The 16,847-nt window shown below is 47.8% G+C and overlaps 2 protein-coding genes across 6 annotated transcripts; both read right to left on the reverse strand.

The window, feature by feature from the left end:
• Positions 1–936: 936 nt before the first annotated feature.
• LOC145419294 (uncharacterized) lies at positions 937–3,206 on the reverse strand. The gene is made up of 3 exons (XM_080302711.1): positions 3,053–3,206; positions 2,263–2,807; positions 937–2,171 (listed from the first exon to the last, which is right to left on the reverse strand). Exons 2-3 carry the CDS (start codon positions 2,771–2,773, stop codon positions 2,122–2,124), a joined length of 561 nt encoding a protein of 186 aa, XP_080158837.1. The 5' UTR covers positions 2,774–2,807; positions 3,053–3,206; the 3' UTR covers positions 937–2,121.
• Positions 3,207–15,913, reverse strand: LOC113020734 (ubiquitin carboxyl-terminal hydrolase 42-like). Of its 5 annotated transcripts, XR_013909611.1 has the most exons (7): positions 15,515–15,913; positions 10,617–11,464; positions 9,948–10,048; positions 9,625–9,790; positions 9,446–9,527; positions 3,971–4,050; positions 3,207–3,809 (listed from the first exon to the last, which is right to left on the reverse strand). XR_013909611.1 is itself a non-coding variant. In XM_080302706.1 (6 exons), exons 3-6 carry the CDS (start codon positions 10,022–10,024, stop codon positions 4,037–4,039), a joined length of 339 nt encoding a protein of 112 aa, XP_080158832.1. In that variant the 5' UTR covers positions 10,025–10,048; positions 10,617–11,464; positions 15,515–15,913; the 3' UTR covers positions 3,816–4,036. The 5 variants fall into 5 exon arrangements, 1 of the variants encoding a protein (XP_080158832.1); XM_080302706.1 differs by lacking the exon at positions 3,207–3,809 and having other exon boundaries at positions 3,816–4,050; XR_013909610.1 differs by lacking the exons at positions 9,446–9,527; positions 9,625–9,790; positions 9,948–10,048; positions 10,617–11,464; positions 15,515–15,913 and adding exons at positions 7,435–8,597; positions 8,753–9,439.
• Positions 15,914–16,847: the final 934 nt, after the last annotated feature.

Raw genomic sequence — 16,847 nt, forward strand, 5'->3', positions numbered from 1 at the left:
AAGACCAAATGAATATTACCCAAGTATCTCAGTTGTGTGGTTGCATGCATCCATCACACAGATCATAAAATGAAGACCGTTAATAAAAAGGAAAGTTAAGTGTGCCGTACACAGTTGGCAAGTGCAAGTTTAGCAAGTGCCTATTCCCAAGGTTTCTATACATTTTATTCTTGTAGGGAAAATATTAATCATGAACCCTGCCGCACGCTACAGTATGTATAGCCTGAGGCACTACACAGTTTAGACGCATACAGTTAGGTCCATAAGCATGTTGTTAATGACGTGTTTTGTAGTTTTACCTCTGTACATTACCAAACTCCAGATGTGACTTTCAGCTTTAATTCAAAAGGTTGTACAAAGGTTTTTACATGAAGTGCTGCGTAATTACAGCCATTTTTATACACAAGCCTTCATTGTCACATGCTTGAAAGTAATTGAGCAATTGACTGGTAACCAGTTTTCATAGCACTGTGAAGCCCATTCCCTCCTTTTCTTTTTTTCTTTCTTTCTTTTAATATTTATTTATTTTGAGGACAAATTAAGCAGATAAAAGATCTAGAACTGATTCAAAATTTTAAATTTGCATTTGGTGGTTGTTCACTGAAACTCTCAATTTGAGGTCCAGACCCAGTGGCGGTCCTAGCCTGTTTGGCGCCCTGGGCGAACACTCCCTCTGCCCCCCCCGCCACACACACACACACAGCAGTTGTGGAGTGTGCAGCAGTTGAGATGTTTAAGCTCCAGGCTTTGTGTTCATACAAGTACCGTATTTCCCGGACTACAAAGCGCACCTGAATATTAGCCGCACAAGCTAAAATCAGGGGAAAATCCTGTTTTGTACATACATTAGCCGCACTGACTAAAAGCCGCAGGTGTTTCAATGTTGACTTATCATATGTAAGAGAATATGCACAAAGGGAATTGTCAGGAAAGAGATGGCTGTTTGGAGACACACCCCTTTTATTAATATTTTGAAAAACAAGTTATGGGTACATATTTGCACAACTTTTTAGGTATATGTAAAAGTAGCGGTAATTACAAGTACGAAACATGTACTGTGCTTCATAAATGAGTAACAAATGTAGTACATAACAATAACCTACAGCACACCAGAAAAATAGATTCGGACTACCTTTTAGGCTCAAGAAAAGTCAGTCATTCACCACCATCTTCCTGCGCATTAAAACCACCAAAGTCCTCTTCTCCAGTGTTGGAAACGAACAGGCTCAGGATGGCTTCGTCATCCACTCTCAGCTTCTTTCCTTCGTTGTCACTTTCAAAACCAAATAAATCCTCGTTGTCAGTGTCAGAGTCGAACACCCTCAGAAGGGCCGTGGCGGTGTCCTCCTCTCCATCATGCAGCAGTGCAGCCCTTCGAAATCCGTCGGTGATCGTGGATGTTTTCACACTTTTCCACGCTGTCAGAATCCACCGGTGGAGTTGAGCATAACTTGCTTTTCGCAAGTTTATTGCCGCTCGTCATCCACGACTCCTGCTGAACGCGTAGCGCTACTTTGAAGTTTGTTTTTCGCGCTACTTGTACGGCACTATGTTGCCTGGCGGATGGACATGTGACCAACATACCACTCTTGAACCCCGATACTGTGTGTCTGATCACATGCCCTTCCGCCAGGCAACGTAGTGCCGTACAACAGCGGAACAAACAAAACAAATCGTCTTACGATATCACAAAAATCCTGGACAATCTATAGAAAAGCCGCAGCTGACTAAAAGCCGCAGGGTTCAAAGCTTGTGCAAAAAGTAGCGGCATAGCCCGACAATTACGGTATATATTAATATTCTTCATCATAAATGTTCAACACCGTTTCTTTAACCGATAGCTAGGAGAAATTACGGCAAATAAATAAGCCCATTTGAGAAAACAAAAGAAAAAAAAAGAAAGAAAGGGGGATAGTTTAAATTTTAAAACACTTTACTTAAGGTAAAGATACAATATTATTCCTAATGAAGAAGCACCACGTCAAAAAAGTTGATGTCATTCCTCTGCTGTTGTTAAATTCGGTTGATGGATCTGAAATGACAAAGATGAGGTCTTAGTGAAGAGAAAGTATTAGTAGCTACATCAACGCTGACCATTTAAAAAGACATCCACTCACAGAGTCAGTGTTTCAGGTCACTGGGAAATCCACTGCCGCTGATTTCGCTGTAACCTACAAAACAGGGTTTGATGCTTTAAAATTGGACTAACTTGTAGCACCATTTAATTCAGCATTCCTGTGATTTTGGAGAATAAATGAATACCTGGCTGTCCATTGAGATGGCCGTAACTTGAACCGTTTGCCGGTGTGGTTTGATTGGAATGTAGTAGATGGCCACCTCTGCCGTCAGCGTAGTCTGTGCAGCGACGTTTTTCCGGTGGAAAGCCACTGTCACGTTCAAAGTCTCTGTCAAAGTGGTGTCGCTTGCGGCTCTCCCCTTCCTCGCTGCTTACTGAGTGGGAGATGGAAGCAGAGGAAGCAGAAGAAGCTAGTCCATGGTTTGGTTTCCCCACCGCACTGCCGCTGGGCTTGGAGCTTGTGGGATAGTCCCTCAGAGATCCATTCCCATTAACATGAACTACGCTGCCGTCAGCGTAGTCTGTGCAGCGACGTTTTTCCGGTGGAAAGCCATTGTCATGTTCAAAGTCTCTGTCAGAGTGGTGTCGCTTGCAGCTCTCCCCTTCCTCTCTGCTTCTGTTTCTGTGGCTCCGAGCTGCGTCTGGGCTGTGCAGGTCGGGATCGCTGTCCCGATGTCTCTTCTTTTTCTTCTTCATTTCCGCAGCTCTGTCTGAATCTCCGTCAGAACTTCTACGGGATGATAGAGAACCAATGACATTGTTTAACAAAACCGAGATCAAGCTTTACAGCCAGCCTAAGACAGAAAAAGTGACCCATTATCAATAAAATGATGAAAATTCTTTACGTTTTTAAGAAAATAATAATACTGATAGTGAGCTTTAACCCCATATTATTTTCAAACAAAATCTAGCTTAAAACAAACACATTTCCTTCTGTTTTCATTAAAGGATCGAGAGAAAGATGGCAATACTCACCCACTCTCACGGTGTCTGTCTTTATCCTTTGATTTCTTCTTTTTCTTACTCTTTTTGTGTTTTTTAGTGTGGCGGGCATCAGAGCTGTCGTCCCTGTCTTTGCTGAGAGTCCTCTTGCGATTTTGATCCTCTTTGTCTGGAGAGGAAAGGCGAGCCCGTGAACTTGTTTGTTTCTGGTGCTGTAGAAGGTGAGAAATTTCCTTCCTTGTAGTCCCGTCTGTACTGGTGACGATCGTCGTCGCTTTCTCGTTCGTGACTCCTATCCCTGTTGTGTCTTTCTCTATCTCTGCCAGAGCTAGAGTACAGTCTTTGCCTGTCTCGGGAAGATCGTTTTTCATTGCAACTAGAACTAGGCTTGGACTGATACTGCTCCTTAGTATCCTTACGTCCTTCAGTCCCTGTTGTTGCACATTTATCTTGTGGTAGATCCTTGGCTTCATCCTTGCTTACGCTAACTTTCTGTGGAGCTGCAGAAGCCCCACTGGTGCTTTGAGAGCAGCCCGGCTGAGGGGGTAAGGCTGCAGGGTTGCCATCTTGCCCAGAAGAAGAAAGAGCGGAAGCAGATTCTTTAGCTGCAACAGAAGGGGTAGTTGTAGCAGTAGCTGAGGGTGAAGCGCTAACGGCGGAGGATTCTGTACAGTGAGGCAGGGGTTCAGATGGAGTTTTAGCCCTTGTGACAGGAGTGGAGAAATCCTGGCTTTCGTTAGCAGCAGGATGAATGCTCTGAGAAGAACTAGCCTGGGATGAGGCATCTTTGCTGGAAAAATAAAATACAAAAGCAATATGAGCAATGCTTTGTCACACTGGCAGAGAGGAAAGTCTGCACAGTTTTAAGATCACTCCTCTAAACTTAAAAATTTAAATGCATAAAATGGACAGCAGAGCAATAAGTTTTTTTTAGTTCAGTGTTAGGCTTACTTTGGTTGGCTATGGTCTCTGCCTATTCCATTAGCAACAGGAGCCGTAGACGTCAAACTGCCATGATTACTGCCAGAGATCTGATGTGCCCAAAATAAATAAAAGAAATATTAATAATATGTCCCTTTAAGAAAAACAAACAAAAACCCAAACAGACAAGCATTATGTGACGTAGGCTATGCACAGATACACCCACACACAGGTTGTTATCATCAGATTCCACATTTATTGAGAGTGTCCACGGAATTATAACAGAACACCGTCTGACAGCGGTCGGTTCCCGCAGCGTCTTCCTCCTCCACTCCTCTCCACCTCACTATATAAAAGGAAGGAAAACCACCATCAGTCCAAATCGCCATCAGCTGTTCTCATCAGCACCGCCCCGTTGAGCTCACTGCACCACTCCTCCCCTGCAGCCGCGCCCCGGACCACACCTCCGCCACATACCCCCACCGCCCGACTGAGGCCGGGGAGCCTTCCGGCCGAACCTACTCCCCCCCCGCGAGCGAGAGAGGAAATCGGCCACCGCCATCTGCGCCCCCGGCCTATGGACCACCTTGAACTTAAAGGGCTGTAAAGCCAGATACCACCGGGTGATCCGGGCGTTGGCATCTTTCATGCGGTGGAGCAGAGGGTGAATGAGCGCCCCAGAAAGTAATAGCGAACGGAGTCGACCGCCCACCGGATAGCCAAGCACTCCTTCTCCACGGTGCTTTCCCGTCTTTCACGCTCTGCCAGCTTCCGGCTGATGTAAAGAATGGGACGGTCGGCCCCCCGCACCTACTGGGACAAAACGGCCCCCAGCCCCCTGTTCGAGGCATCAGTCTGCAGAACAAAAGGGAGGGAAAAGTTAGGAGTGTGAAGCAGCGGCTCCCCACAGAGAGACTTTTTCACCTGCACAAACGCCGCCTGGCACGGCCCCATCCACTGAAACAGATCTGGAGCACCCTTCCGGGTAAGATCGGTTAAGGGGCTGGTCAGCTGCGCAAACCCTGGCACGAACCGGCGATAGTAACCTGCCAGCCCCAGAAACCGTCTCACCTCCTTTTTAGTCTTGGGTGCGGGCAGGATGCGATAGCCGCCGTCTTTTCCACCTGTGGACGCACCTGCCCGCCCCCCAAGTGGTACCCCAGATACTGTACCTCCCTCCGTCCAACCGCACACTTCTTCGGGTTGGCCGTGAGCCCCGCCCTCCTCAGGGACTCCAGGACCGCGGCCACCCGCTGCACATGCTTCGCCCAGGTGTCGCTATGGATGATCACGTCATCCAAGTAAGCTGCAGCATACGCAGCGTGCGGGCGCAGCACCCGGTCCATGAGGCGCTGGAAAGTGGCAGGGGCCCCGAACAAGCCGAACGGAAGCGTAACGAACTGGTACAACCCATACAGAGTGGAGAAGGCCGTTTTCGCCTTGGACTCGGCAGACAAGGGAATCTGCCAGTAGCCCTTGGTTAAGTCCAGTGTCGTGAAAAAACGGGCCGTGCCCAGCCGATCCAGGAGCTCGTCGACCCGGGGCATGGGATAAGCATCAAAACGTGACACTTCATTCACCTTGCGATAGTCGACACAGAACCGTATAGACCCATCCTTCTTCACCACCAGAACGATGGGGCTACACCAGGCGCTGTGCGACTCTTCGATCACTCCCATTCTCAGCATTTCAGCCAATTCCCTCTGCACAATTTGCCGTTTATGCTCAGGAAGCCTGTAGGGCCGTGAACGCACCGTCACGCCAGGCTGCGTTACAAAATGATGGTCAATGACAGACGTCCGGCCGGGCAGGGGGGAGAACACGTCAGCAAAACGCTGTTGTAACGCGACAACGTCCGCTCTCTGGGCCTGTGTGAGATGGTCATCACAAGGGAGGGAGGCGGGGATGACGGAATTTGGCACCTCCGGCCCCAACTCATCTCTCTCCTTAACCAGGCTCACCAGCGACGCGGATTCAACCTCTCTCCACTTTTTAAGGAGATTGAGGTGATAAATCTGCGTGGCCCCACCCCTGTCCGACCGAGCGACCTCATAGTCAACGTCCCCGACACGCCGTGTGACCACAAAGGGCCCTTGCCACTTGGCGAGCAACTTTGAGCTGGAGGAAGGGAGTAACACAAGCACTTTGTCTCCCGGTGAAAATTGCCTGAGTCTAGCCCCTCTGTTATACAGGCGCTGCTGACGCTGCTGAGCCTGGAGCAAATTCTCCCGTGACAACCTCCCCAAAGTGTGGAGTTTCGCTCTCAGGTCCAGCACGTACTGAATCTCATTCTTGGCGGGGCTCGGACCGTCCTCCCAGCTTTCTTTAATCAGGTCGAGCACCCCACGTGGCCTCCTGCCGAACAGCAGTTCAAAGGGAGAAAATCCCGTGGAGGCCTGGGGCACCTCCCGCACTGCGAATAACAGAGGGTCTAGCCAGCGGTCCCAATTGTGTTCATCCTCGTTAATGAACTTACGAATCATAGACTTCAAAGTCTTATTCAGCCGCTCCACCAGCCCGTCCGTCTGAGGGTGGTAGACGCTGGTCCGAATAGATTTAATGTCCAGTAATTCGTACAGTTCCCGCAGTGTACGAGACATAAACGACGTGCCCTGGTCAGTCAGTATCTCTTTCAGGATTCCGACTCGGGAGATGACCTGAAACACCACTCTTTGCAGAGATGGTGCGCAGCGGGACTGCTTCCGGGTACCACGTTGCATAATCCACCAGGACTAACACAAAGCGGTAGCCGCGTGCACTCCGGTGAAACGGCCCGATGAGGTCCATGCCAATGCGCTCGAACGGGACCTCTATGAGTGGAAGCGGACGCAAAGGCGCTTTTGGTATGGCCGGCTGATTAACAAGTTGGCAGTCCGGGCAGGACGCGCACCAGCGGCGCACATCCGCTCGGATGCCCGGCCAATAAAATTGGGCCGTTATTCGCTCCAGAGTTTTTTCGTATCCCATATGCCCTGCCATGGGGTTATAATGAGCCGCCTGGAAAATCGTTTCCCGGCGGCCCTGCGGCACCAACAGCTGGGTGTGTGTCACCACCTGCTCCAGTGGGAAATCGCCCGTGGGGGGAACTTCCGGAGCCGGCGGGGCTTCCCGTGAAGGACCCGCCGTCTCCCCCTCCCCAGAGTCAGTGTCGGACGGCCCCGCGTCACCGCTGAGCGCCGCGCAGACGCTACATGCTACTAACGGTCGTGATCGCACCCCCGCGTACTGTCCCAACAGATGATGAAACCCCGGCCAATTCGTGCCCAGAATTAGGGGATGCGACAGGCGCGGGCTAACGTTACTCTATGCGTTTTGCCCTTATACTTTAATAACAGCGGCACTATGGGATACCTGTGAACATCACCATGAACACACTTCACCTCCACCCATTCTGCCTCCAGCAATGCCCCGGGGCGAACCAAACCTTGGTGCACGAGGGTCTGCGTGCAGCCTGTGTCCACCAAAGCATGGCGTATACCCCCTCGAGTCCTTACCGGAATGCTGTATGTCCCTCCCGGACCGGGAGAGGGCGCTGGAGCACCGGCAACGTGGAACACCTGCCCCACCTCCATCAGAGGACAGTCCCTCCTCAGGTGTCCTGGCTGTCCGCACTTCCAGCACTCCTGCCCCGGCATCTGTGCTGTTCTCCGTGGCTCAGGGGCAGCACTGCTCATGTCCGATCCCTGGGAAGGCACAAACGCAGCAAAAGGATTAGTGGGGCTCAGCGTCGGCGCCCGCTCTGCCTGCCCTAGTGCAGGCACCCGGCGCCTTGGTGCCGGCACCGGGGCTTGTCTGTTCGGCCTCCGGCCGCTGTCCCCGGGCTCCCCCGCTCTAGCGGCAAGGTGGTCCTCCGCCAACGTAACCGCCACCTCCAGACTCGCGGGACGGTGGCACCTGACCCATCTCGCCGTCTCCGCAGGCAGCGTCTCGCCCTCTGATGATCCCGGCTGCAGCCAGCGTACGGCCGCGTCATGCAGCCCAAGCAAACGGCCGATCCGCCGCAGCCAGCCAACAGGCCCGGAACCGCCGGCGGTGATCTTCAGCGGTGAGCCCCAACCTGTCCACCACCACCCGGCTCACGTCCTGGAAGCTGCCCCTCGAGGCCGGCGGCAGACTCAGGGCCGCCGTCCGAGCCTCCCCCGACAGCAGAGGAAGCAAACGCGGAGCCCACTCCACCTGCGGCCACTGGCAGGCCTCCGCCGTGGCACAAAAAGTCTCCAGAAAGACCTGGGGGTCGTCCCCGTCCCCCATCCGGGGCACCACCACCGACAGCGGCGGGGACTTCGGCGGGGCAGCGGCGCCAACCAGCCGCTCCAGAACCAGAGTCTGCCGGTCCGTCTGCTCCTGCAGCGCAGCCAGGTGAGCTCGCTGGGCTGCCGCATGGTCGTGGCTCATCTTCGCCATCTCCGCCAGCATCTGCGCCAGAAGCTGCAAAGGCTGGGCGGGCGGCGCAGCCTGCGGGTCGGACATCCCCACACCGGCAGGCTCCTGGGTTTCGGCACCACTTGTGACGTAGGCTATGCACAGATACACCCACACACAGGTTGTTATCATCAGATTCCACATTTATTGAGAGTGTCCACGGAATTATAACAGAACACCGTCTGACAGCGGTCGGTTCCCGCAGCGTCTTCCTCCTCCGCTCCTCTCCACCTCACTATATAAAAGGAAGGAAAACCACCATCAGTCCAAATCGCCATCAGCTGTTCTCACCAGCACCGCCACCTTGAGCTCACTGCACCACTCCTCCCCTGCAGCTGCGCCCTGGACCACACCTCTGCCACACATTATAAAAATAAAGACAAGATTTACCTTGTCAGGGCCGCTGTGTCCATTCACTTTGTGATGACCATTGTGGCTGGATTTGAAGTCTCCATACGTTTGTCCATTTAATCCATTGCCATTATGGTTCACTCCTGACTTCCCATTGATAATTCTCCCAAAACCGCCAAAGACATTTCCTGTGTCTTTATTTTCATTAGGATGAGACTTGGATGAACTGCCGTTATCCAGAGTGCCACAGTTCTCTTGGTCTGATTCCTCTGAAGACTCTTGGCTGTACGGCACCAGGAAGGACGCCCCGTTTCCTACAGGGTTCTGATCCCCATTACTGAAAGGCATGCCGCTGACTTGGTTTAGTGGACCCTCAGTAGCTGAGGGTGAAGCGCTAACAGCGGAGGATTCTGTACAGTGAGGCAGGGGTTCAGATGGAGTTTTAGCCCTTGTGACAGGAGTGGAGAAATCCTGGCTTTCATTAGCAGCAGGATGAAAGGCATGCCGCTGACTTGGTTTAGTGGACGCGGAATAAAACGAACGTCTGGTTGGACGTCTGAGGTAGACTGTGAGGAGGACAAAGAGCTGGAGGAGGACAAAGAGCTGGAGGAACTGCTGGCGGAGGACGGCTTGCAGTAAGAGGAGGAAGAAGCAGATGGGTTTGCTTAGCCCAACTGAAAATGAAAGCTTCTGTTGTTTGTCGCTCTCTGGAATCATTGTGGGCCGGCTTACTGAGTGGGAGATGGAAGCAGAGGAAGCGGAAGAAGCTAGTCCATGGTTTGGTTTCCCCACCGCACTGCCGCTGAAGAGAACTCTGAAGGAACAAGAAGTCACAACAACAGGTTTTTAGAACAGAAACACTGGGTTTAACAAAACAACAACATTATCAGTACCCTCAGGTGAGGAAGTACCTTGTTCATGTGTGGTGGCAGCTGGGGGCCTATGAAGCCAACACTGTTGTGATGCATGGTGGCGATGGTGCGTGGGATCACCACCGGCCGGGGAGATGACTGACCAGATATGCCAGCGTTATGGTTCAAGTGGCTGTAGTCCCCAGTTTTTTTCACATCTGTGCACCTGATCACATGGAAAAAAGAATATTAACCATGACAAAGCATCAACATTATAAAATTAGGTTATAATAATACATTTTCTACATTTATTAAATAATGATGGGAAAAGTTCTACTGAAGGAATAAGCCTAGAATGTTTAAAAATACCGATGTTTACTCACTTGATGTAGAAGAGGACATATGCCTGCTGGTTTAGGACGGTCCTAATGTCACTGACTAACACGGACGAGTCATTCATCTGAAACCAGTGCCCATTGCTGGCCTGTGAGACAGAATGAGAGAGATGTGACACAGCAGATTCAGTTTCTGAATTGAATTTGAGCTAAAAAGAAGAATCTTATGGTTATATAGGGGTCTTTTTTTCTTTCTTTCAATGCATACAAAGTATTTTTCTCTGTTTGTGTAAACGGAGGCGGAAGGCTGGTTTACTTCCACAGTGGGTTTTGTGCGAAGGAAGGAAACCTTCCTCCAAACGGACAGAGCAGTGGAGCCGCCAAGGGAAAGCACACGAATAAAATCTGTATAATTAAAATATAATTTATTATATTTAAATAGTTAAAAATGTAAAATGAATTAAAACAACCTTGGCCAAGGGGTAACACAATAAAAATCAATAAAACACAACATTAAAAGTCCAGTGGCCTGCGCCACGACCTAAAAGTCCCAGGGAGCTAAGAAATCCAGCGAAGTAGTATAAAAAGGGAAACCCAGCGGAGTCCTCTCCTTCCTTTCCGCATTCACGTCCCGATATGCTGGAGAAAGGGAGGAGCGGCAGTCACTATTCTTCTAGACAGTTTTATTTCATAAAAAGGGATAAGTCAGAGACTTACCCCGGGTGGGCAGAGCTCTCAACTCCGCCCGCCGCTTCTTTAAAACTGCAAATCGGCACAGCCGTCTCGTGCCTTCCGCTGGTGCTGTCTCCGCTCTCCCCGCTGGTGTTGTCACTCCCCGCTGGCGATTTCAGCCTCCAGCCCGAAGCCGAGGCCCTCAGCCTCTAGCCTTCAAGCGCAGCCGTCAATCACAGCTCTACAGCCCAAGCCTTCTCTCCATATCTCTGGCTCGGCTTCTCAGTCACTCCGGTCACTCTCTCTCGTCCCTTCCGCTTCGAGCCTCCAGCCCGAAGCCGAGGCGCTCAGCCTCTAGCCTTCGAGCGCAACTCCTCAAAGCAAAGTTTTCCTTCTTCACTCGTCCTCAAAAAGCGCTCCTTTCTGTCGTCTACCCAGCCCTCTTATTGGCCTCTCTGGTACCTCTCAGGTGAAATCAAGTTAGTAATCAGATAGGGTGGAGTCTTTACAGGACAGTTGTTCAATTAAATAAGATAAAAACATGCAATAGAACTCATACAAACAAACCCAATATTAAAATATTAAACAGATAAAACATCGCAAAACATGCACAGTAAAAACTCCAAATAACTTGTCCCGTTTCACCCCGTGACATTTGCATTCAGTTTTCTGCTAAAATGTGTTGTTTATGGTGTGTGTTTGTTTGTACTAAGCAACAGCAGCATTCAAACAGATTCGGGCACAGCCAGTACCTTAATATAGCAGAAATAGTGTCCAGCATGACAACTCAATCCAGAGTGAACCAGCACAGCATACAGCCTGTAGAGCTGGGGCTCCCCGTGGGACTGAGACATGAAGGGCCGCAGATCCAGATGCTCCAAATACTTCACATCCTGATGACCACCAAACAAAAAATTTCGTCACGTCATCACTGAACAACCGGATAGCCAGTGGCGGTCCTAGCCTATTTGGCGCCCTGGGCGAACACTTGCACTGCTGTAACTGGAGCCTCGTCGTCTCGTCTCTCTTTATACTGGACTGTAGCGGAGATGACAATAAAGTTTACTTTGACTTCAGCAGCAAGCAGGTGCACCGAGGGCTCTCGCGCTCACTTTTCGTGTATAGCATTTCGAAAAAACATCGGTGCAAATTATAAGTCTGTATTATAATGTCTGGTGTTTTCGTGTTTGTTGGTTTGTTTTTATTTTGTTTTATTTTGCGAGTTGGTTATTGGATGCTGCTCCAGCCAGCCAGAGAATCCCCCGCCGCCCCGCCCTCTCCTCTCTGCGCCGCAAGCAGCAGGCGTAGGGGTGGGTTTTTATAATCGATTCATCGATTAAAATCGATTCTGGCTTGGATAACGTAAAATCGATTCATTAAAATCCTGAATCGATTTTTTAATATAAATTTATTTTGCCCAAAATGCCAGAATCTCAGGTGAAATCTCACAAAATTTCAAGAACCAGCAAAGAGTTAAGACAGTAAATGAGAGCAGGTACACGGATTCTGCACATAGACTTAAACACACAGCGCGACCCGCGGATCAGAATCAGTTAGATGTCGCCTTTCTCACAGTCGGGGCTGAAAGCCGACAGCTCGCTGATTCTGATCTGTCGGCGGGTCCGCGCTTTGTGTTCACGCCCTTTATGAGCCGATTCTAAAGCTGTTAGTTTGATCTCTCTCCAAACAGTATTGACCGAACCAGCAGCAAAAGAAGATCCAAACGCTTCACATAAACATCGTCATGAATTCACTCTGACTTTTACTGTTTTGCTTCCACCGCGATGCACAGCTCTCTCTCTCTCTCTCTGTACTTCAAGAACAGTTTCCCTTTCTTCATTAATCTCTTGCTTGTTACGCACAAATCTACTGTTGTTTACAGCGCTGTCGGCTGCTGTTTTTTTTCCCTTTTACATTCTTTCGAAAAGAAAACCTCATTTCTGCTGTTCAATACTGAACAAATTTAAACTTTTTAAAATTATTCAAAATGCAAAACGCTTAACCGTGTCTCTAATAAAACCGCTGTAACATCAGAGGTAATGTTCATATGTTGATTAATGGTTTTCTTTCGTTTTTGATGTACTGCAGAATATTTTTATAAAATTCCAGGCCAGGAAAATCACCATCATGTTTTTCTGTGTTTTATCTTCAGCTACTTTGACACAAAAGCATCTGCTGTGACGCTTACACCTGGACCTTGTGAATCGGAATTGAATCGATTCTAGAAATCAGTGACGATACCCAGCCCTAAGCAGGCGCACCTCGCAAACGAAGGGCGTCCTTACTCCCAGCAAATGGGCGATAGAAAACTGATCGGTGCCTATGCCATTCCCAATCCGGTTGTTCAGTCTGACGTCACTAGCCGTGTCTGGACCTAAACTCCGCTGCAGGTCCATATATCAAACGATCACTATGGCATTACTGAGAGTTGAAAAACTGTCTAAAGTCTTTCATCTTTAATAAAATGATCAGCGTTCTGCTCTACCAGGTGTAACAATTGAGTTTAACATCCAGGCATCCATGAAAACGGAATTTATGACATTTAACGGAGTTAGAAGTTAGCAGGGAGTTAGCTCGCTAGCTTCGATCTAAATACAATATAGCATGTCCTGACTGCGGGGTTTTGGAAACAAATTAAAACATACAGCTCTGTTATCACTTCCAGCATAAATGAAGACAGAAAACTAAACAGCAGTGACGTTTGTAGGGTTACTGAAGTTGGGCTAGCTGGTATATAATGATGTGCTACGTGACCGCTAGCGACACAGCTATGTTAGCATAATATAAACAAGCTAACTTTTTTTCCACTCGATAAAAGTTAACGTGAGTGTTCTTGGTGGTCAGGAACAAATGTAATCGCATGGCAGGATGCTGTAAAAGGACCACACTTCAGCCAGGAGAACAACTGAGATAATCCATCCATAATACGAGGTTAGTCATTCATATACTGCTGCATGGGCTGGGCTGTAGTTACATCCTAAGGTTTTAAAAACTGAGCTTAAATAAATGATTAGCGGTAATAAAAGCCGAGGGAGATCAACAGTGATCACTGACTGTTTTAGGAGCTTTTTGAGATTAAATAGAAGAAAATACATAACATTAAACATGTTAACAACACAAAAGCCATATTAAAGGCAGACTACTGTAGGCCCGGAAGTAGGATTCGTGGTGTCATCATTGAACAACCGGATATGCGCTGGCTGACGTCGGCAGTGGCGTGTCTAGAAAATTTTTGTTGGGGGGGGGGGGGGGGGGGCAGGTAGGGGCACAGATTTGGAGAAGGGTGGCAGATGTAATTGGCAGATAATGTTAAAAACAATTCTACCAACCGTTAACCATAATTCAATAACCCTGTAAACCTAATAACCAAATGCGCTTTTAACTCTTATTAGAATGAGATTTTAACCACTACGGTGCAAAGTTTTTAGATACTGCGTTGATAAAGTACAAGAGATACAATCAGTCAGTGTTTACTCAGCATTCAAGGACATCAATATTTGCATAGTATTTTTACTGACATGTAGTGCACATGTTTTGGGCAAAAACATTTTTGAATATTAAAATACGAACATTTTTAACATACAATTGGCAAATTAGCCAATGCCAATGCAAAACCAATGCCTGTTAAAAAAAAGAAGATAATCTTCTCACAAACTGGTGTTTGATTTTGAAATAGGAAAAAAGTGGGGAAACAAATGAAAAGACTAACATTTGAATAAAACCTGAAAGCACGTAAATACATTCTATGCTGCCTTATGGTAAACTTTGGTAATATTAATGTATAAAGAACAACACTGGCTGATGATGAAATACAGTCAGCTGGCATGGTGACACTGCCAGTATTAACCTGCAGGGCTGGACTGGGACAGAAAATTGGGCATTTTGACTACAGACTGGCCCACCAGGTATTAAAGCCATAAAGACTTTGAATGAAAACAAGTGCTGTTGTGACAGTGATGTACACTGTCTTTTTGGTATATGTTTGATTTCTATACATTTTACATCAGATAAAAACTTTGTTCGCAAGATTCAGATAATTATTTAATAAAAGCTAAATATTTTAAATGAGAATAATAAGAAAAGTATTTCTTTGTGCCCCCCTCTCCCTGTTAATGCCCTACCTGGCCCCCTGGCAACACTTTGCTAGAGCCGCCCCTGCACAGTTACCAGCTGTCAGCTACATAGAAAAGGATCCTGGTGTTATTTGTCTCTCAGAAACAGTTCATAACTTCCCTTCAACTCATTCATGTCGCCTAAAAGGTAAACCTGTTTCTCCATCACTGTTCAGCTCTGATGATCCAGTAAGGACATCTCCTGGTTTCATCTTCATGTTTCCCTCTCACCACATATCCAAACCGACATCATGACCAGCAGCTTTTACAGCTGTGCCTCCAGCAAACATCAGCTGATACTAGAAATTAATATTAAATACATTCTAACAACAGCTGATCAAGCTTAAACGTGCTGCTGTTGTTTACCGCGACATCCGCTGGTTTCCTGTTTCTGGCGCAAAGTGGGTGATAAACAAACAAGAGAGACATCAGCTGATCATTGATCAGTTTCATGATTGAAGTAGCAATAGAAGAGGCAGCTGTAAAGACAGAATAACTCCAGCTTTGTGTCTTTTTCCATCCTAGCTGAAGTACGGGACAAACTGCGTCTCTTCTCAGCTCAATACGAAACACATAATATTTTCTCTGAATGAGGGACCATTCCATTTTTTAAGGAGCTGTTGGCAACTCTACTAACTAACCTTATGAATAAAACAAAGTTCACTATCAGTAACATCATAGCAACCGAACAGCTGTATAGAAACTCCTCATGCTAGCTCAGGCAGTATGAGGTATTGTAACTGACTGTAAAAAGTCAGCACAACGAAAATAAACTGCACCTAAACTTGGTTTATATCTGACCCAGATAGACTGCAGGTCATAACTTCTTACCTGAAGTTCAGTTCACCTGACACTTGGACCGGCGGCTGCCTCGTGTCTCTCCTCCTGCCTCACCTTCCCTCATCCACCTGTTGCCTCTGTGGAAGCTCTCCCATAGCCACCACCAAACAACTGAGTTATTTTTACACATAACCAGCATCTGGTCAATCCACCACTTCTCATTGTTCATGCCGTTACAAATAAATAAATAAATAAATAAATAAATAAGTCATCAGCCCACCATGCAAACGTCCGATGGCTAGTCCAGCTATGTTAACTTGTTAATCTTTCGCCGAAAAAATGTTTTCTGCGGTGCTGTCTTTCGTGCTTGGCTCTCCTACCTTTGCTAACATGATGCGCATAGTGCAGAAGCCGGTGCTGCATTCACTTACCCTCGGATATCTGAGCTTCACTGTGAAACCATAATCGTACATTTGCTATTTCATTTATTGTTTTAGCTTTGGGGTGGCTGGTTGGGGGTGGTGGCCTGTGCCCCCCCAGGCCACCCCGCTGGACACGCCACTGGACACGCCACTGGACATCGGGGCAGCATGAGTACGAGCAATTTTTTTTATTTTTATTTTTATTTTTTTTTACCGATGCCCGTGATGCCGCCCCCCACCACGATGCCGCCCGTGTCTAAAACCGCTACTGTCCAGGCCATAATTAGGCTGAATAACAAATATAAACCAGTCGAGGTAGAAAACAAACAAACCCACAAGCTGCTTCATTCTTAAAAAGACTGAATGTGCTGACCAGCTCAACAACACCAAAAGGCCTGAATGATCATTGGAAATGGCTACAGTGGGTGGTACAGAATTCCTTAGGTTAAGAAGAAAGTCTTTAAAACATCAAAACAAGTGAAGAACATTGAGGTAAGATTATCATTGTGGAAGTCTATAATGCCTAGAGGATGTTTTCATTCTTGAAGGCCGGAAACTTCTAAAAGAGCGCTATGAAGCCAAGATTAACTTGGGAAGAGAAAGATATGGAGAATGTGAGAAACCACTCATGATGTGAAGCATACCACATTATCTGTCAAACAGGCTGTAGGCAATGTTATGGCATGGGTACACTGCTGATGTGAAGCAGCAGGATGAAATGTGAAGTGTACAGGGCTCTACTCTCTGCTCAGATTCAGCCAAATGCTGCAAAACTGATTAGACAGCGCTTGTTGCAGTGCAAATGGATAATGACAGAAAGCGTACTGCAAAAGCACGCCAAGAGTTTATCAAGCCAAAGAAAAGAGATATCGTTGAATGGAATGAAGTAACACGAGTTCAGTCTGAGTCTTCTCACATCATATATCAAAGTCACCACCGCTGGGTACTGCATATGTGCTTTT

Source organism: Astatotilapia calliptera, chromosome 1, assembly GCF_964374335.1.
Source record: "Astatotilapia calliptera chromosome 1, fAstCal68.1, whole genome shotgun sequence".
In the NCBI taxonomy this organism is placed as follows: Eukaryota; Metazoa; Chordata; class Actinopteri; order Cichliformes; family Cichlidae; genus Astatotilapia; species Astatotilapia calliptera.